We start from the raw sequence: 21,825 nt of genomic DNA on the forward strand, positions 1-21,825 counted from the left end.
CCATATGTAGTACGTGCATTATATAAGGAAGTACCTCTGTATTTTGAAAGGCCATTTTAAAAAAAAGAATATATCAAACAAAATTTATAGAGTGATAATCTTGTAAAATTACAATTGAGGAGGAGAAAGACGTATATTTTTATGATTTAATTATAAGAGAAATACTTACATGTAGAAAACAGAAAATAAATGTCATATATATATATATATATATATATATATATATACATATATATATATAAAATCAAATTGGATTTAATTAATATGTAAAAAAAAAAGATATAATCAAAAAAGATAGACATACTCAAATCGCGCAATTACGATATCCTTTATATAATGTGCCACTTGTTGAGTTTGTTAAAGAATTGTGATTTAAGAGATTAGTATGCTAACAATAACACAAAACAATAACACAAAAAAGCCATTTATTCTGTTTTTACAGAGAGAGAGAGAGAGAGAGAGAGAGAGAGAGAGAGAGAGAGAGAGAGAGCTGACATTCGCGTAATGCGAAAGTAACGTTGAATATAAAAATGGCAATAATCTCGCCAGAAGATATACACACGAACGGGAGACGAAGATTTCGCGTGACTGGCAGTCGAGAGAAAAACGTGCGGGAGAAATTCTAGGCGGAACGCGCGGCGTCGTTTCGTTTCTCTCAGTCAGAGCTACGTGACGTCTTCGTTAAAATATAACCAGCGCGCCGTGTCTATGGGACTCCACAGGTCGCACCGACTCCGTGCGACAGGTCGATTCGAAACGAAATGAAATCCGTTCGTCGAATTGCACAGCTGAATGAACGGACTGCACCGGATCGTAATGCGAGACGAAAGTTCACTCGAGTTAGTCTTGTAATAGTCGAGGCCATTGGATCGTGACTTAAGAATAGGTAAGCTTGCATCGCGTCAGATTATCTTCGTTGCAAGCTTCTTATAAGTGAAATGTCGGTATTTTTATAGTTAAAAGTTAGTTAGGAATAAATTGTTGCAGTAAAACTTGATATATTTTTTAAATCTTACAATAAATAATGTGATATAAAAAAATTGAAAAGAGAAAAAGAAGAAAAATATGTAATCTCAAGTCTTTTTTACAATTAATTCTAAAAAAAACTTTAACAAACATTTAAGTAAAGCTTAATAATCTTAAAAAGTAGAATATTTAATGGATTTTTGTTAAGATAAAAATAGTTTTGTATATTTGCAGAAAAGTTTTCCAAAGTTTTGATTGTAGATAACTTCTGCAATCGATATAATATGGTAACAATAATAATTATAACAGTAATAATTATAAGTAATAATTATAGCAATGATAAATTATGTACGGACAGGCCGAATTGAAGCCAGCATTTCTAAATCTTGAAACATAAGACATTGATGAAATTAGATAGTTGAAAATTAAAATTTCTGCTTTTGTTAATTTGCAAAATGTGTGACAATTCTTTCTTTATACGCTACAATAAGATATCTGATTATTTACATTGCATCTTTTTTACACGAAACATACAAATACATTGTATATACATACAAATAAGTACGTATGCACGTTTTACAGAAAAGAAGAGAATAGACGAAATGTCTTTTCTCTTTGATCTTTTAGTGTGCTTTCAGTCATTCCAGATTTTGCCTCATCTATCTACACTGTCTATTGGAGAGGTCATTTGTCACTGAGTTACAGAGTAGAACAGAAAAATCAGCTTTCGCGTAAAGAGAGATAAAAGAAAGAGGGAAATAGAGATAAAAATAGAGTGAAAGAGGCAGAAAGGATGACAGGGATGGAAGAGAGAAAGAGGGAGAGAGGGAGTGAGACAGATCGAAAATTGTGGAGGAGCGATGGCGGTCGCGCGAAAAGAGAAATGCGCGAAAAAAGCTCATTTCTGTGGGGGTTTATCGGTTGAAGACGTTCCCCTCCCTCCTTCGCTATATTGCGAAGAGAAGCATATGTTCCGGCCAGTCTGTCCCCTTCTTTGCACCAACGTGCACGCAAACGCCTCCGATTTTGCCGTCTCCGACACCGGTGTAACGGCTGCGTTTTATAAAGTACGTGACTCCTCGATGGGGATGTGCATTCACGTCTCCTCGTCGCGTTCCTATCCCCTTCCATCGCATCCCCGTCGGTCCACCATCCCTCGAGCTATTGTCTTTGCACTCTCGCGATCTCGTATCTCGAACGCCATCGCGATACGTTTCAATTCCCGCTCGACGTCGCGGTTTCGCAGCGGTATTTGCGAAATCCGAATGCTCGCTTCTCAATGATGAATGTGATGAACGCTCGAATAATCGTCAATAAATAAATGGATTAAGCTGAAATTGAATAGTAATATTTGTGCAGACAACAGTGCGTCCGTGAAAAAGATTATGATATTATTGAAAATATTCAATAGAGATGCGAATGTACGTAGGGTAGGTTGAGACGTTGTCTCTCTATTAAAGAAGATTTCACAGGTTTAACTGATTTGCCGGCAGCTGCGAAGTAGCGCGCGATTAATCTTTGAGAGGCGCAAAATTGATTCCCGACAACTCTGCCGCTTAATAATCCGTAGAACCGCAAATCGGATTCGGAGGAGCTTATTGCGATCGTAATAATAAGTAAGGGAAGGATCTCTCGCTACCTTTTATGATGTTTTACCGTGACTCCAAAGAAAGATGAGCTAAGATAAGATTATAAAACGGATAAATAGAGATGGAGACGCACAATTTAAAAGAATAGTGACTAATTCCTAGAGCAGACAGAAAAATGAAAGCCAAGTATAAAAGATGAAAAAGGCAAGAGCCGTAAGATATATAAGAACAGAAATAAAAGAGAAATAGTACTCGAAAAATTAAAGGCCTTTTGACATGACATGTAAAAAACATATAAAAATTTAAAAAAAAAGGAGAGAAATCAAATATGGATTGTATCATTTTTATCAGAAAATTGTGTTTGTGATTTACTGTATCAAATAAAATAAAAATAAAAAGAGATCGTTAGTTATTTCTGTACTAAAATACAAAATTGGAAATATATCGCGAATTTACATCGATTAAACGTCTCTCAAGCGCGACAATCGCGTTCGCTGAGACTTGTAATTTCCTCATGTAATTTCCAAGACGTTGTTCAATAAAACAGCTCGGTGTCTCGTTGGCAAAGAGCACCCGGCCGATCGACTGACCGACCGACCGAATGTGAGTCTCGTGCTTTTAACATTATTGGAGAGCCGCGTGAATTTTCCCGGACGTTGGATGTTCCCCGAATCCTGCGAGAGAGCCGGTCTTCGGAATAATGTCGACGAACGCGCACCGCACTCGTGCTTAGGAATATTTCATTAATGCCGCGAGATACCCCGGTTCCCGTTTTCTCCCATTCGTCGTATGTACACAGTAGCCGCTTTTATTCGACCGCGGAACGATATGGAGCGTACCGGCCATTAGCTGAGACGCGGGCGAGACGCGAGCTTTTCGTGTTGTTCGCGATTGCGACTCGACAGAATGGATAATGGATACTTAAGCGCCTTGTTATGCATCCCCTTCGTTGGCTCGTTCTGCGCTCGGCAATTCTCCCAGGATGAGATGGGTGGGTAACAACAGTATTTATCTTGTCGCACACTCTTTTTCGCGACTCTTGTGCGACACGAAGGTCGGCTACGAGAAAAGTAATAGAAAAGAAAGGGACGAAGCATCAAAAGCGCACGGCAATATCTTTTCTATTTTATTTTGCATGCTTAATTTTAAATTAGTCTTAAATTTTAAGATAGATTTAGCGATGATTATAATCGTGTTCTTTATCTTGATAAGCGATTTATAATTTATGATAAATCTCTTTTTTTTGTAATACGTTTTTGCAATGCACGTAAGCTATAAAAAGCGAAACGAGCTTTATAGCTTTTTATAAGTGCAACCTTTATTCTCGATTGCTCTGACTTACTTGAATTTATATAAATTTAGGATACCTGACCTAGATCACATATAGCCACGAATTATACATGTACATGCTTAAAAAAATTTTTTTTATATTATAATTTTAAATAATAGATTTTATTTCACAAATCTTTTTCTGCGATATTAACAAGTGATTTTTATTTATAAGCAATATGAAAACTACAATTTTAAACATTATTCGCACGTCAGACTTTATTTTGGAAATTAATATAAATATTAATAAGCAAACGAACAGACAGGAACATCCACGGTTTGAAGCTGATATATAATACGCATTAATATAAAATACGTAGATGAATAATCGGCAATTCACGTCACATTTGAAACATCGATCTGCATCATGAACAATCTTCATGAATAATCTTTATATAATCTCAGAATTGTCGCTATTACGAGCACGATATTGTATTTTTAAAATAGATATTGTATTTTTAAAATAGATATTGTTGTCGCTTTCTGACGTCCGACATTCGAAATATCTGCGTGGCAAAGGTCGCGGGGAAGAGAGAATCGGACGCAATTAGAAATGTGACGGCTACGGCGAGCGAAATAAATATATCATCGTCGGAACGGGCGCATATGCCGTGCGCGGTTGGGGGCAGAAATAGAAATCTCCAGCTCCGCACACACGCGCATGCCGGCAGTTATCCTATCCATTCTCGTGAAACTTCTCTGGCAGGATATACGAATTACAAGTTAGACTTCGTTAAAATTTCACGATGTGTCAGACCCGCGGCCCGCTTATAATATAACCGGTACGCAGAGAGGAAGGGGAGGCCGCGCGCCGCCGGGTACACAAGTCTTTCCTGAAAAATAGATGGGATTCAGAACAGGTCACGGACCATCGTCGCTCTTCACGAAAGCCTTCTTTCCCCTCGAGGACACGTAGACGCGCTCTCGCTGCAAGCCCAAGTAGCTGCGACTTCGACCGAACTGTCCCTCTAATGCGATTTTCAAATCGGTGAAGCATTATAGCTTGCACTTAAAACTTTTCGCGTGCGTTTTGTACTGTTTGCATTTATTCACGATTTTTGTACATCATGCCATGAAATATAAATAATTTACATTTTTTACATTTTTTACATATTTTTTAGTTTCCAGTATTTTTAATATGAATTTATTATTTTGGATATGAAAGGTAACACTTTATCGAAAAATGGATGGTATGATAAAAAATAAAATAATATAGAAATAGTTAAATCTCACACTGGAAAAGATTAAATGATATATAATAATATAACATGTGATATATGATAATGATGTGATATATAATAATATAACAATAATACAGCGATGTATAATAAGCAAATATAATATCCTATCGGTATATTGATGTGATCAATTTATCAATATTCATGAAACAAACGATTGTTAATTTGGTATTACAATATAATTTTATATGTAGAAACTGAATATGAATTAATTTTGTTGGAAAAAATTAGAAAAAGGAAATAATATTATCATTATCAACAATATTAATTGTGAAATAAACGTAAAAAAGATAAAAAAGAAAAATTGAGAAATATAAACAAGAGAAAAAGATAGCAAAGAGGTCGTAATAAAGAAACAAAAATCGTACTATGTACGTGCAGTACAGATTTTCTCGATGATATTCTAGGACACAATAGGGTCCGTATATAATAAAGTGCTTGATTTTCGGTTCGGTCATGGCTTTAGGGACGAACGAAGGCGAACGAGACGCTTAATTACTCCAGCAAATTAAGTGGAAACAGCCTGATTAGTGACTCCTGTCTGGCTGCTGATGGTATTCCCGGATTCGCAAGTGGTCGCATTTCCCGTCCTTCTGTGTGCATGACCCTTTATAAATTCGGTGGCTGCGAGAGAAGCGATGGGAAAGGGACATCACGAGAGAACAGAAAAGGGAGAGAGAGAGAGAGAGAGAGAGAGAGAGAGAGAGAGAGAGAAAGAGAAATAGGGAATGCGATGCAACTACGGCCGTACAATTTCGTGGCTGATGTACTTCTCTCATATATATATCGCGATATGAATTCCAACCCAATGCCTCGGTTCAATTTCGACGAATCTTCTGTGTGAACGCGCGTATGCGCGCCCGTGCGTTTTGTTTGATCGTTTGATATTTCGTGACGACTGTCACATGCCAATTAACAACCCTCGCGATTAAGTAATGGACAAAGCTATTTAACGTATTAACTTACACTCAAGTCTCTATTGTCTCTATATTTTTCTCTATATTTTTAAAATTTAGGATATTTCACGAAAAGAATTGTATACATTTTAAATTATTTATTATGGTGTCTTTAAGTACAGAAATTTTATTATTTAAAAAAATATTTCATATTTTCCATAATTGACAAGAAATTAATTTGCTGTGCGTCATATTTCTACTATCAATTTCCTTCAGCCATTTTTAATATATTTTTTACGTATCATATTATAATCCATGAACCAAATCCTCCAAATCTTGAACTATGGAATAATTTATAATGGAGCGACTAGAAAACCTACACTGATTAGCAAAGTCGTTACAAATTAGTATGCCGCATTAATATTCCACGGTCCGTTAATGCCGTCGTGTCGATTATTAGCAAGTTAGGTATCCAATTGGATATTCCAGAGTGGCGTAATTACAGTATCCCGTCGGCTGTCAGCCGTTACATAATCCGCGGATAGGCACCCTAGACAGGCTAATTAATTAGCCGCGTCCGGATTATAATTCTCAGCGGACGGCTGATACGACCATGCGTTGACATTGACTACTTTTCTTGCCGTATGCCGGCCGAACATGCATATCGTTGATCCGCTACTAATACCGAGACGTAATGACGTACCAATCTACCAAGTCTATCTCAAAATTAACGGCCTACCTTTAAACGAAAGTCCCTTAATCAATTTATGATCGATTTATTTAGTAAATATAAATAAATTAAATAAAAAATAAAGGATTTAAAAATTTAACAAAAAAAAATCGAAGATTGATTAAAACTATTCTAATGACAGCGAAATATGAATGATACGTAATACTGAATGATCTACGAAATAGCGATATTCATAATTTGAAAGAGTCGAGCTTTCATTCACAAGTAGCGCAGCCAAATTAAGTGACTACTCTCGCGGGAGTTTCATTTCCTTAGGATGGATCAAAGCAAGAAAGGGCTTGAAATATCGAAATAAATTGCTCCTTTTCTTCAGGTGAAGCGCATCGTGCCACGGAAACATTTTTCTCGTCGGAAATAAAGCGAGCCGAAAGTTCACGGTGTTGTGATGTTTCTTGTTTCCCAGGGCTTCTTGGCCGTGATTGGAAAGCTTTCATCGTTTCTCGTTTCTTATCGCTTTTTTGTACGCCCTTATTATACCTTCGCGTGCATTTCAAATACAACGAGCAGAATGAAAAATGACATAATCTTCCTCTAGGAGATAATCTACTTCACAACACTCGAAACTTTTAAATGCACAACGTAACATCATCTCATGTTTTCAGTTACTCTATTTTTTTATGGATTATTTATATTTACATACATATTTTCAAAATTTCTAATTTTTAAATAGTTTTTAAGTGTTTAATTTTTAAATAGCTTTAAGATTTTTTTTTATTCAACAAATATTTTTTATTCATATTATAATAAAATGGAATTTAATAAAATATTTATTTAATAAAATTTTGAATTTTTTTATTTATGTCATAATAAAATACAATTTAATAAATTAAATTCTTGCACATTTTTTTCATGATTGCATGCAAATTTATCTTTTTCTGTAATCTCTGCTATTTAAAATGTAGAAGTATCATCGATAAATGCAAAATATGTGACACGCAATTCAAAACTACGACATGGTTATTCGCAATGGGCGACTGGGAGTGAAGAAAGTCATCCAACGATCAACCGTAAAGCCGCATACGTGGAATTAGCATTGTAATTGCCGGAGGGGTGAGGCTGCGGTTAAATCGCTTGTACCTTCCGCTAGTAAACCGCCACCACGTTGCGCCGCCATCGTAAAATGCTGACTGACGTACGCGACGACCGATCGACCTGAGTTGACCTATCCTAACCCACGGAAGCTTGACCTAACCACCGTTTCGAGGGTGAGAAGCTCGATGACCGAATGGACCGTCAATGCTTGAGGGCTTCCACGTGTCGATTCTCGCGGGCCCGTGATTTTTGCGCGATTCATCAGCTTAACGGCCCGGGGCCATTTTAGCTTCCCTATTCTCTAAGCGCGTTAACGCTTTAAGCTTGCTCATCGGTGGCGACCGTGGCATTTAACCCGCGCAATCTAGAGGTAATTTCAAACTTGTATAGAACTTTGTTTTTCTATTTGTCTTAATGACACATTGTCTCACATTCCGTGAAACAGTCGTCGATATTGATAAAATTTTGTAGACGTTGTTCTATGACTATTCGTTACTGCTTAACGCAATACCTTATATACTTAATTGATGTTAATCGCAATTAAGAATTTTATCTCTGCCATTTTGTAATAAATATATTAATTGTATTATTGCTCACGCTACAAATACACACATATCACAGAGAAATCTCCTCCTTCCTAGTCATTCGCATAACATTGCAATAGCGTAGAACGATTCCATCGAGAACAACAACGGTTAATCAGGCGTAAGATATCCCTTAGCAATACAACGATTTCAAAACCGATCGAATTGGTAATTAGTCGCGCCGTCAAGTTTGTATAACGACCCTTCCATACCGCGTAATACCGGATTGGGCCGAGACGTCGTCGTATCGTGACGTGTCACACGGATAGCGACAGCCGGGTCAAACTAGACAACCTGGTGCACGTAGATTAGCGTCACCGTTGCCGACTAATCCGATAGGTTTATATATCCGACATGATCGAATGTATGAGAGAAAGAGAGAGAATCAAATCTATTACTAGATATCTATTTCTGGTTTTAAAATCGTTTCCTACGCTCGTTCAAACTGTGTCACATTAATTCTATATTTTTCAAAAAATTTATAGTCACGGACAACTGATATTTATATGTATACATTTAATTACTCGCAAGATACATAACCGATAGGAAATAGATATGTTTTTAGATAACAAAATGTTTTTTACAATTCATTGATAATTTTTTTAACTAATTCCTGCTCTTTTTCTCTATTCTCTATTTTCTTTCTATCGCCTTTGAATACACATTGCGTAAAAAAGGTGAGATACCGGAGGAACGCTGACGTTCAGATTTCTGATATAGCTGCTTTTTTCTTGCTGTCCTATCGTTAAATCTTTCTTACGTTTGAAATCCTCATTTATTCTCGTCAGCCATGTCGATCATAAAACAGAAGATTTGTACTACTACTCATAACACTGACATTAAACTTAACACTGAACTCCGCCCAGTCGTGAATCGATATCTTTATGATAGCGTGGACGAGAGGATAATACCGTAGCAAAATTGCATCCTTAGAAAGTAGCTAATATGTGCATTGGATTCAAACATTTGTAACGAGCTAAAATAAATTGAAGGAATCGTTAACCATTTATTTCTATTCCAACTTCTATTGCTATTAATTGCTATCGATTGCTATTAATAAAAAAAACTTATTAAACAACAGTTTGTAAATTTTCAAGTTGCAAAATAGTGAAATCTAAAATAGTGAAATCAGGAATTTTATTTCATTCTGACAGAACACATTTTTTTCATTTTATTATAGGTTTTATTGGCGTTTTTTGAAAAATTGGAATTTTTTTCAATATGTGTGTGTTGTATCGAGAGAGTCACATTCAAGTAAAAATATAAAATGCAAGAATTACAGAATAATGTAGAGAAAAATCAATCTTGAAATTTGAAATTTCTTCTTAGTAGTGCAAATTTTCTCGTTGCGTATTATTTGATCAATGAAATCGAGGTCTTTGAGATGTAAAAGAGAATTTTAATGGTCGAAAAGATACTGAAATTAGGATCTAGGTTAGCGAGGGGCCGCTAACGCTATTGATGATCAGACGGAGCTAGAAGTCAGAAAGGATAATTAGTTGGTAAGTTTCCTCTATCGGGGGAAATAAAAGGGTATGGACCTACTCTCACGCGTGCAGCTCGTGATCGCTTATTTACTCAGTGCTATCCCAGACCCTTCGTGACTGTATATTCAGACAACTTGAGCGTTCGACTGCCGTTAATTGGGTTACATTCTCCTTTCATGCTCGCCTCCGTAACCGCACTGCTCGTATCTATCGCCAACTTGCTCCCCGTTCGGGGTTGAAGCGAGCTGACCACGTAATTATATCTTTTTCACTTCAAATCATGGAGAGAATAATCGACTTGGATGAATCGATTATGATAACAAAGATGATAGAAATTATTTATAATTCTAGAGTATATTTATAACGTGATTAATTAACGCAACATTTCTTTTAAGAGCTTTTTTTTAATTCTATATAATATAATAATCACTCACATTTATATTAACCATTTATCAGAAATTATTAAATGTAATTATAGAATTCTTTTTGAATTTTTGTATTGTATCTTTAAAGTTTATTCTTCGTAGCAAGGATTTATATCATTTTCAGAATTCCTATCTTTCTGGTATTCTGAGTTGCATAATATGCAGTGCATGTCGCAATATGCGAGAAAATAAGTTTATATACCCATGATTCGAAATTTAATGGTCTATAAATTCATAATTCTTTGAAATAAAATATAATATTTCGTTATGAGAGTGAATGTGTATTATATATATATATATATATATATATATGTGTGTGTGTGTGTATATATATATATATATAGATTATTATCTGTTTTATTCGAAACATGGGATAAGTTTCTGTAAATGAAGGGAGAAGTCAATCGCGCTCGAAACAAATTAAATAAAGCAAAGTAAATGGGAGGAGAGATAGACAGAGGGAAGGGAATAGAGCAAGTATATAATTAACTTATCATAACTTGGCGTTATTATATTATAATGACAATTGTTGTTGCATTATCGATAGTTGGAATAAACAACGTGCAGAGTGGACTAATTAGTAACGTGTACATAAATTATTTCGGCAATTATCAATTAATCGTTTGCATATAATGATAACAATTAATTAATTATTAATAATAGCAGATGGTTCGTTTCGTGGTAATTAAATGCTACGATATCTCGAGCATTTATTTACTTGCATACTTGTTTATTCTGCTATTCTATGCTTTCCATTGATGCAATCAATGAAGCAACTTTTACCGATAAGTTTTCGATAAATATAGGAAACAGCCATTATTTTATATTGCCGCTTATGAGTTTTCAATTTAGATATTTATTATTTATGTAAATAGCAATAGTTTCTATGTTGTCTATTAAGCTATCTGTTTAGAAAAAATGAGAAAAGTACCGGAAACGTACCGGAGACTAATTCATTTTGCACGTAATTATCAAAATATAGGTGAAAGCATAGTTTCGGCAGAAGAATTTATGATTAAATTTCACGACTAACATTGATTAAATGGCGAATACCGCCACTTTTCTACAAGCATGCCAACTATTTTCGTAGTTTTAATTAGAAATATAACTATAGATTTTTATTAAAGGCGTGTAACAAAGTTATCCAAAAAAATTATTAAAAGCAAACAGTTTAATAATACGATGGAAATATGATTTTTACATGATAAGAGATATCACGAAATATAACGTGCGCGCATAAATATGTTACGTGCCATTTGCCAAAGATATACAAATAACTCTCATAATGCAACACACGCATTACACACATTAATCCGAGGTTACAAGCTACAATTATAATATTAATATTTGCTTGCAATTAGGAAGTCTGTGCTTACATCACATCCGACTTTCCGATAATCGAATAATGATTATCTCGGAGATAAATAACAAAGCGAAAATGTAAGAGAAATTACTCTTTATAATTAACATCTGCATTTACTCCCACATTTTAAAATCTTTATATTTCAATTTAAAAAATGCCTATAAAATTTATATCAACCATTTGGTTGAGAATAAATTCCGACGTGTCAGACCTATTACGTAAAATATATCATTTTTATGAAACTTTATTCGCTTAAAGATGCTTACATAAAATGCTCGGATTACGTCACAAGAGAAAGAAGCGCTCAATTAAAGGGCTAATTACACGACGCTACACGCTTTGGTAGCAGACTACAGACCCTTTTCGGCAGCTTCCAATTTCGCAACATCACCGCTCACATCCACCTCACCTGACGCGTCCCGATATACCCGCGTCATGATGTCAAAACGTAATTTACAGCGAGCCTTTACAGGCCGCGGAGAAGCTTGGCTCCTCGCCCCTCTTACGAGGCAACTCGCTCCGTTTGACAACGCGTTCCGCGAGGAGTTAGACACGAAATCGATACTCTCGCGCATTTATATCACCCTCGATAACGTGCCAGCATGACTGACCACCCGGGTCAGGACTGACCACCCGCTTTTCACGAAGCCCCCCGAGCTTTTTGTTATCTGACACCGTTGGGGAGAGTTTTGTTGACGGATTACACGCGAAAGGTATTAATAACGTTCTCCGACCGTCTCTCCCTTCGGGGGTTTCTGCGAATCCGTTTCGCATACGAAAATCGCGAAGGGATGGGCCGCTTTCATTTCCTCGGGTATGTCGACGACCTTCGTTGTCCGCCCTTTTCCATCCCCATCTCTCGCTTCTTTTTATCCCTTCGGTTCCGTTGGAAAATCCAAGATTCCGAATCCGGACGGGTGGCGAGTCATCGTTTAAAATGAAACCGTTCTGAGAGAAATTCGCCATATTATTCGATACATCCCTCCCCACCTCACTTTACATGCGGCACACCTTTCAATATTTTGCGACGGCGGATATTTTATTGCGCATCGATGGCGCCGGGTATTTGTTGGATATATTAAATGCGTCGCCTGTTATATGCAGAATATCTCGAAAATTGCGAATATTTGAAAGAAACGAATTTTCGAGCAACTCTTTCGAGATATCGAAATGTCAGCTTTTGCAAATTTATTACAACCGAACTGAGTTATAAAAAACTGGAGGAATCCCGATAATTCGAGATTCGAGTGATTTGAAATTATCTTTTATAAGTTGCGATCGTTATCAAGTGATAACCAAGCGTCGAAACATCTGCTCGAAGAAAAATAATATTCTTCAGTTGCGTTATCTCTTCTCTCCTTATCACGATGCAACTGCTCACTTCCGGGCAGAAATACACGAATATAACCATGCGGTGGAAACGATCGTAAACGGTTGTGTTCAAGGTAGCCGTATCGTACAGATAATGGCTAAAGTTAAGGGCGTCGATTGTCGAATGAGCTCGTTTCTGAGTATCTCTGTCCCATCGCAATTCTACATGTTATTTCAGCTAATGCTGAGGGGAGAGATACGTCAGTCAATTGTACATGATAAGTTTGTTGAAAGAAAAATATTTAAAAACGAATAATCCAAAGATTCTCTCCTTCATCTTCAATTCTCTCTTTTCAAAAAATTGATTTTCTTTCAATAAATAATCTGAATTGAATTGCTTCCGTTTTTATTACATAAACAATGATTTTAAAAATATGTGCCAGGTTACTACTATATTTAATATAATAATGTAATATATTTTTTCTTAAGATAATTTATCTTATTAATAAGTATCTAAACAAACGTTGTCATAAACTGTTTTAATTACTTCAAGATTTATTTATAAAATCTATTTTGCGTTAAAGATTAGCACGGACATGCCGATTGGACGCTAAATTATTAATGCTCACAAAATAACTTCCTTTCTTTCGTCTTGCATAAACCATCATGCACCACGCATCTTCTATTAGTTTGCACACGAGCGCGCTAGATAATGAGCAAATAATTATTGGTCCTTTAGTATTCGTCACGCTTTTATCTGCATTTCAACAACGCGTGGTCTGATGCTGATAATGAAACTCACGATTCCGAGCGAATCAATTTCAGCGACAAATTCCGAACAGATGAATCACTATCGCAAGCGAAACTCACAGCGATTTTATTTTGCCTGCCACAATATGGACAGCATAACGCTACGTTTGATATAACGACGTTAATGTAAATAACACGTCACAATAAATGCCACAATTGCTGGCAGTTCATAGCCATGAATTACGAATGCTTCTACGTTAATGCAAAATTAAAGGAAGTGTGTTATTATCGCTATGCCAATAGATTGTGCAGCATACAATGGTATAATGTATGCTGTAATATACATATATAAACTGGCAATGCATAATGGTAATTATGTAGGTAATATTAGCTACAAAGATTTATAATTAACTAAATTTTTTGTTTGACATCAAAATATTACTTCAATTTATATAGCATTATTTTTAAATTCAACACATAAATATCTGTAATTATTTATACCTTTTCTTTCTCAAAAAAAAAAAAAAAAAAAAATTAAAATTTGCCAAGAAATTTATAGAAAGGATTTCTAACGAATAACAATAATAATGAAATTACTGATGTAAAAAAAACGGTTTCTTCTTTCAATATTTTCAAATAATTCAATATAATTCCATATATTTCAAATAAAAAGATATAAAAATTGATAATTCTTTCCAATTTTAAATAATGCTTTCAAAAAGATTCGTGGCTGTCGTTGTGTACTTAAAATACCTGTCAACTGACGCAGAGAAGAGGCGACATTTACATCCGAGGTTTTCACCTCCGGTCGGTCGACGTAAATAACATCGTGACAATGAACGTCGCGATTCCCCGTGCAGATTAGCGCGAAACAGGGGCGCACCAACGTGGCTCGGAATCGCGACGCGAGAGGGGCCACTCGTTAGATGCGCGCCCAGGCTGTTGACCCTTACTACTGCGGATCTGCCTGACTATGGCCGTTGGATAACTACTTAACGCGCGGACCTGTTTACCGTAACGCGGCGGAATATGGTTCCGCGCTCTACCGTTATAAATTGCGTAAAATACACGGCTGGGGCGATTGCGTCGGCGTATGAGACAAGAAAGAAGCTAACCACATTTCTCGGATATCTATGGTCGGAAGAAGTCAGATCTCGTGGCGGCGATAAGCTCTCGCAAGTCGGTGGCCGTCGAGCGAATCGAAGGGTTGCGTCGGTGCGCGAAAAATACGCGACGCGTGAAAATATGAAACTGCAAGAAAAGTGGAAGACAAAAATGCGCTCCGAAGTTCTAAATTGTACGGAAAATAAATTTTAATAATATTTCATGTGCAAATTTTATCACTGTCTGCATCATTTTCCTGTAGATTTCATTCAAAATTAGTTTGCGTTATTAAGAGCCCGGAAGGCAGGCGAAAATAAATTACAATGCATTTCTTTTTAGCTTTCCGTTAAATATGCGTGCTTCACATGCACAAACGTCAGACAAATACGTCATGAAAGATCTAAAAAAATTCAGTATTTCCAACGTAATGCAGGTACAAATATCAGGTGGACCACGCCCCTGTATGTTATTCCTACAAATGTGTTGACAAATGTGTTGTCGTGACTTTCACTGAACTCATCCTTGTATGTGTATTGTGTCTCGGCGTGACGAGCGAATTCGCCTTTAGTAGCGAGAGCTCGGTCGAACGCGGTTAATTAATCGTACCGCGAGCGGATTAGATTCGCGCGAATATTCGCCCGACGAAATTAATCGTGGCGCTGATCCGATATAACATAATGCCGATAAGCCGAGGAGTGTCGAGTCGATACTAGGTCGCGTCTCGATGATAAGAGGACCCTCTTTTACTTACGCGCGGTTCATATTGTTGTTCTTGGCCGGGGGAATGCGGGCGTGAGCAGCGGTGAGCGCGGTTAATTAATTATACCGACGATCCGATTGCGCGGTAAACGAAGCGAGACATTAATCACGGGTCGTGGCCGGACGTCGCGACGTCTGCAATGTGTTCATATCGCGAGCGAGGGAGAAACAGGCGCCCCTCTCGCCACGCTCACGAAAAAGAGTTCCATTCGCGCTGTAATTAAGGCCTCCCCTCCGTCTCCCCCTGATCCGTCTTCGTCGTCCCTGTGGAACTGGCACAGGCGGGATTAATTATTCGCCGGTATTTTATTCCGGAAGCGACGTGACGCGCGCGCTGACTTTCTTCTCACGGTTCTTCCCCTCCCTCATTTCGTATTAATTGACTGAAAAATAGAGATGTCTCTCGTTGTCATCGCGGAACGAATGCATAGAAAACATTGCTTGCACATGTTAAAAATAATCAATAATATATTAGGGAATAATTTAGAATTAAAGATATCATTTATGTATGATGGGAGAATTAAAGATTTCAGTATTCAAATTTGCACATATTTCAGATATGAACAAAATGAGAATATTTGAATAAAGAATGCCAGTGTCAAGAACTGATAATTTATTTATACGTAATATACACAAGCTAAGTAATAATGCTCCTAATAATATTAATAATTTTGAGCTTTTAGAGCTCGATTTATTTTATTTTCTTACAATGTAAGCAATGGCTGGATAATTTATATATCTTTTAATTGGAAAGTTAGACATTAACACAAAATTTTTATACTGAATCTTATTAAAATATTTTAAAAATACAACAAAAATTAATTTTAATCTTCTATGATTTATTTATATTTATTTCACGTTTAAATTTTCTGTTGTGGCAAACGACGGTCTCTGAAAACCGTAATTAGTCGGACCGCAGTAAAACAAACATTGATTGCTGATGATTGCTGCTCATTTCTCCCTACGGATAAATTTGTTGAAAAATTCTGCTTCAATATGAGCTGTTGTTGAACACAAATAAACACATTGACCTAACACAATAGACTTTAGTAATGTATATCATATTAAGAAAGAAAAAATGAAGATACCTTTATGATAACTTTAAATAATAACTTTTTTATATGCGTGACATAAATTGATTTGCAAAATAGTCTAGTTATTCAAACTTAAATAATATTTTTCGAAAAAATTTGGTCGAATTATATATTTAAAATATGTATAAATCTTTATTTGAAATCTTTAATGTTCATATATTCTCGATATCTAAATAAATAAATAAATAAATTAACCTATTACATATTTACATATTTACAATACCTAACAAAGAAATTAATAGTAAATGAATATTAATTAGAACTAGATTTGAGAGAAAAATGTCTTATTGCGTATTGTATAATTATGTTGCATTAAAATCTATTTTCTTGTCAATGTAATCGAGAGAATTTCATAATACACGTGAAAATCCAGTCCGCTATTTCATGCCGGAAATTCATGAAATTCAGAACTCATGGCGCAAACGGACCGGAAGATATTTTTATTGAAAATTTGTACGGGAGCGAACTCAACCAAGTCGCGGATAGCGAGCCCGTCACATTTTCCACATTGCGGGAAAATAACCGTGTCCTGTGTCATATCCGGACCTGCACCCTCTCGGGTTTTGTTTATAGTACAAATCCTCGGAGTGGGAGGATCGTATAAATAGCATTGTCGCCGGCCGCCAAAAATCACGCCGATGCTCCGCGGTGAGCGGCATGGCCGCTGTAAACAATAGTTGACGGAAGCGGCGGCACTATCGGGCCGGATATAATTTTGTTCGAAACGCATCAAGAGTCAGCCGCGTTACAACGCCGACTGCAAAATGCGTTTCAGTCCGTCCGCAACAAGCAGTTGTAAAAATCCGAAGTCAGTAAAGTTGAAAATTCCGTCCAACGGCAGTGAATCCATTAAAAACGACCGTGAACTCGTTCTCCGACAAAACGAAAAAGAAAAAAAATATAAATTCGTTATTATATTTCCCTGCGATCGCGATGACGTAGTGTTTTTTATACATATAATATACTTTTATATATATAATAAGAATATACTCTTAACAGTATGATATAATAAATAAAAAGATATGGTGTGTTTCTGAAAATTCTTCATCAAAATTAATTTTTTCAAAAAATGATTATAAATTTTTTCTTAAAAATGTGACATTCTTAGATATTCTAGAAACATGATTTAATTACATTGACATTATTTAATAAAAAATTACATTAAATTCAATTTTCTTTCTTGGAAATATTTGAAATAAGTTGTGTGTGCGTATGAATAGCATTTGCTGCAAATAATCGAATTATATTCTCAAAATTTCATATTATTATAATACATTTACGTTCTCGTTTCTTTTCGATTTCATATTTCTTTAAATATCTTCCTATATTCCGTATATTTTCGTTTTGTACTGTTTGTTAATCCACAATTTTGTTACAATCAACTACAATTTTACTGATTTCTAGCATTAAATTTTTGCACAATAAAAATTAATCTCTTTCTGTATGAATCAACAATTTTGTGTAGGATTTAGCTTAAGTATCTAAAGAAAGAAATTTAAAAATGTGTTTTAGTCAAAAAGAAAATAAGTAGGATACATTACAGCTTGAATGCTTTTTCAAAGAACGCCTAAGGACGGTCTTTCGGACGGAATGTGCAAATAGAAAAAGAAACTCTAACGAGAAGCGAAGAAATTCACGGGTCGTCGGTAGTTCGCGCAGGAACGAAGTGGTTCCCGCAGCTGCGTCCATTCTAAAATGGTGACAAGAACGATCGGGTTGAGCTACGAAAAACGACTCTTTATCGCTTTCTTTTGGTCGTAGCACACGGACGACGTCGTTCGGCGACCGTGGGATAACTGAAAAATGGAGAAGTACGGCAAGGGACACGCGGAAGAAAGCCGTCTTCTTTCCGTTCTAAAGTGGCCATTGCGAAGGAAACTGTCGAACCGAAGGTGGCTGGCGTACTCGGCGAATTTGGCAATTTTTTTCGCCGGGGATCAGCTCTATATTAATGACCGCACTGCACGGATTATCTATCGAGATTTCCCCGTGCGGATCTATCTCCCCCGAGCGAGCCAGTAAAATTGATTACACCGTAAAATTGATTACACTTAACACGAATCGAAGGACACACTGGAGGAGGACACGATTGAAAAAGAAATATAGGATTTCAATTGAACGATGAATTAAACTGAATTTAATATAACGTGGTTTTGACGTGTCTTTCTCTTTTAAATGAAAAGATTGAATCGCATCAAATATTATATATTGATATGTCACATTTACGTATGTAAATAAAATAAAAGACAAGACGAAAAATTGAAGAGCAAAAATCTTTCAAGATTCAGACGACAAAAAAAGAAAGAGAGAAAAAAGAATTTATGGAAGAATTTATTCATTCCCACGAGATCTGCGGCTGCTAATTATTTTTACCAAGTAATTTTCCGCTGTAATTGGCGTTCTCCCATTGGACGGTCGGTTCGTGACGGCTCTGCTGAGACAAAATGCGAACTTTTATTGCGTGTTAAAGCAAAACCGAGAACGCAACGCTGTCGAAATTCGTTCGAGTAATAGACATGCCGTTTTATATGCACGCAAAACAATCACGATACAGAAATCGTAAAACTTTATATCGGCTGGAATATTATTTTTTTCGACAATCGTTTCACACAGATCGATTTAATGCTCGTATTCCGCTTCCTTGATTTGGATGACAGAAAGAAATCTGTACTTAACTAAGAATTAATAATTATCATGCGGGGCAATAAATGTGATATCAACCGTCGCTTGCAATTTATTCAAAGGCTATCATTGTATAAAAGTTGTTATCCATTATTAACTTTCAGCGAGGTAAAGTCGATAAAATGGCGAGCCATTTAGGGACTCCGACGGATTAAGAATGCGAATCATTTTTAACCGAGAATAAAAAGTAGACTGATTACCATAATAATATCATTTAACGCCTTCACCGAAGCTTTTGCTATGCGAGAACGTGACGAAAGAAGACTAGCTTTTTCGACATCGCGATTCGCATTGTAATTTGTATCAAAAGAATTATTCCGAAACTATTATTTTATTATTTAAAAAAACTTTTATATCTTGAATTATGTGTACGTGATATAAAATATTTATGTCAAAATGATATAAGCAAGGTATTCGATGCAAAATATATTACATATATTACATAGGAAGGTAAAGTAATATAATCAATGTTTTGTTTAGTTTGGCAATCATTATTCGCTGTCACTTATTAATTTTCAATCTTAACACTCAAGTTCTGAACTAAATTTCCGTTTAACTTTAGCATACTACAATTTAACCGAGAAATTCTATGGAATGTCTTGTCTGGAAATTAATCTAAAACAATTGTTCTCACACAAACCTCTATTATCAGTGATAGATTAAACAATAGTTTGCTGATAGAATAATAATAAAATAAAGCATTAAAGTAATAAAATTTGAGAATGGCTGGTCATTGATTGAGCTGGCTTGAAATGCTTTGAGACTTTGAGACTTTGTATCCGGCGGGTTAAAAATAAAAAGAACGTGCTTTCTTCCTCATTTCAGAACCTTGCGAGAAGACCTATTGCGCTTGGGGCGCGACGTGCATCGTGTCCGAAAACGGCAAGGGTCTGTGTCAATGCCCTAAGGATTGTCCTTTGACTTCCGATCTCGTCTGCGGCTCGGACGACGTGACCTACACGAGCTATTGTCACCTGCGGCAAGCCAGCTGCCAAAACAGGAAGAACATAAGGGTGAAACATCAAGGCGCGTGCGGTGAGTGCTCTATTCTTTATTCCTTACAACATACTTCCATCTAGCAAAATAATATCCCTTAAAAGATATGAAAAGGCTATTAAATACAGATTGCTACGTAATTCTACTGAATTCTTTTTCAATTCTAAGTCAAATTTTATATGACTTGAGATACTGAAAAATGCAAATGTAAAAATAAATAATATATTTCTCTGGAATTGAAAAAAAATTTAACTTAATAGTTTTGTGTGTCTTAATATGTTTTCTTTATTGAATAAAGTAAGAAATTCTTTCTTTTTTTATTGCTGAAAAAATAACTTTTAATTCTGCAATATATATTTTATGTAAATATTATAAATACATTTTATTGATACTATTATTTATAATAAAAGTATGGAATATAAATTTGTTGTTAATATTGCTATATAATGATAATATGCTTTTGGATTTTTTTGTCTTGATATTATTATTCAATCGGATATTGCTTGCCACCAGAATAAAAGCGACTTTCGACGCTTGACGTTCGATATGCATGACAATCGGAAAGGATTCCCAAGGATATGAACGAAGTTATTTTAAATTTGACACATGTCGATTTCTCGTAAAAATTCAATTTTATCGATTGATTATCCTCACGGAATCATTGTTATTTCATTCTATTCTAAGTGCACACAATGATAAATAATGACAATAAACTTATCTATAAATGAAGAATTGAATTAAAATAAATATTCAAGATTGCGGAAGAATGTTTCTTTATCGAGCAATGAGAGATTCTTCACGAAATGAAGTGAAGGAATAATGACGGAAGATTAATATTGTCAATTTAGCGTCATGGGGAAGGCTGTAAGATGAGTTGCTTATCGTGAGCACCATTATGTTCCACATTACTCTTCCAGGATTAAGCGGTGACAAAGCCAAGCTAAAACTTTCAAGCCCGACTTCCTCGGATCCATCGTAGGTCGCGGTGTTGACAGCCTTTTAAACTTTAATTCGCTCAACATGCTCGTCCAAGTGCTTCCCGATCCTCGAGATCTTTCTTCAGTATCCGGCGAAATATCTCAGAACTAAACGTGAGGTAGTTGGCAAAAAATTGACGGGAAAAAGAGAGACATACGCGCGCCTGCATGCACACATACACACACACACACACACACACACACACACACACACACACACACACACACACACACACACACACACACACACACACACACACACACACACACACACACACACACACACACACACACACACACACACACATGCATCCACGCATACTACACCTATGTGAAAGGGAGACAGCGAATCCGTATACCTCGAAATGTACTTTGTCACTCTGCGCTCTCTTTTTGCCCGTCCATCCCGCGGGATCCTGGGCTGCCATGAATTAACCAGCATCCGATACGCGATTTTTGCTGCTGGTCTCGCCTCAACGCTGCGCGGCGTGG

General features: G+C 36.1%; 1 protein-coding gene across 4 annotated transcripts in view; it reads left to right on the forward strand.

Annotated features, from left to right (window-relative positions):
• Positions 1 to 21,825, forward strand: part of LOC105423285 (agrin) — a 433,811-nt gene that overhangs the window by 282,197 nt on the left and 129,789 nt on the right. For all 4 annotated transcript variants that reach the window (XM_089079439.1, XM_089079440.1, XM_011632973.3 and 1 more), the window contains one exon: positions 20,186 to 20,395. In XM_089079439.1, coding sequence (XP_088935565.1) covers positions 20,186 to 20,395 — 210 coding nt within the window. The remainder of the gene's footprint in view (positions 1 to 20,185; positions 20,396 to 21,825) is intronic.

This window comes from Pogonomyrmex barbatus, unplaced genomic scaffold, assembly GCF_055798465.1.
Source record: "Pogonomyrmex barbatus isolate J1 unplaced genomic scaffold, ASM5579846v1 scaffold3, whole genome shotgun sequence".
Lineage (NCBI taxonomy): Eukaryota > Metazoa > Arthropoda > Insecta > Hymenoptera > Formicidae > Pogonomyrmex > Pogonomyrmex barbatus.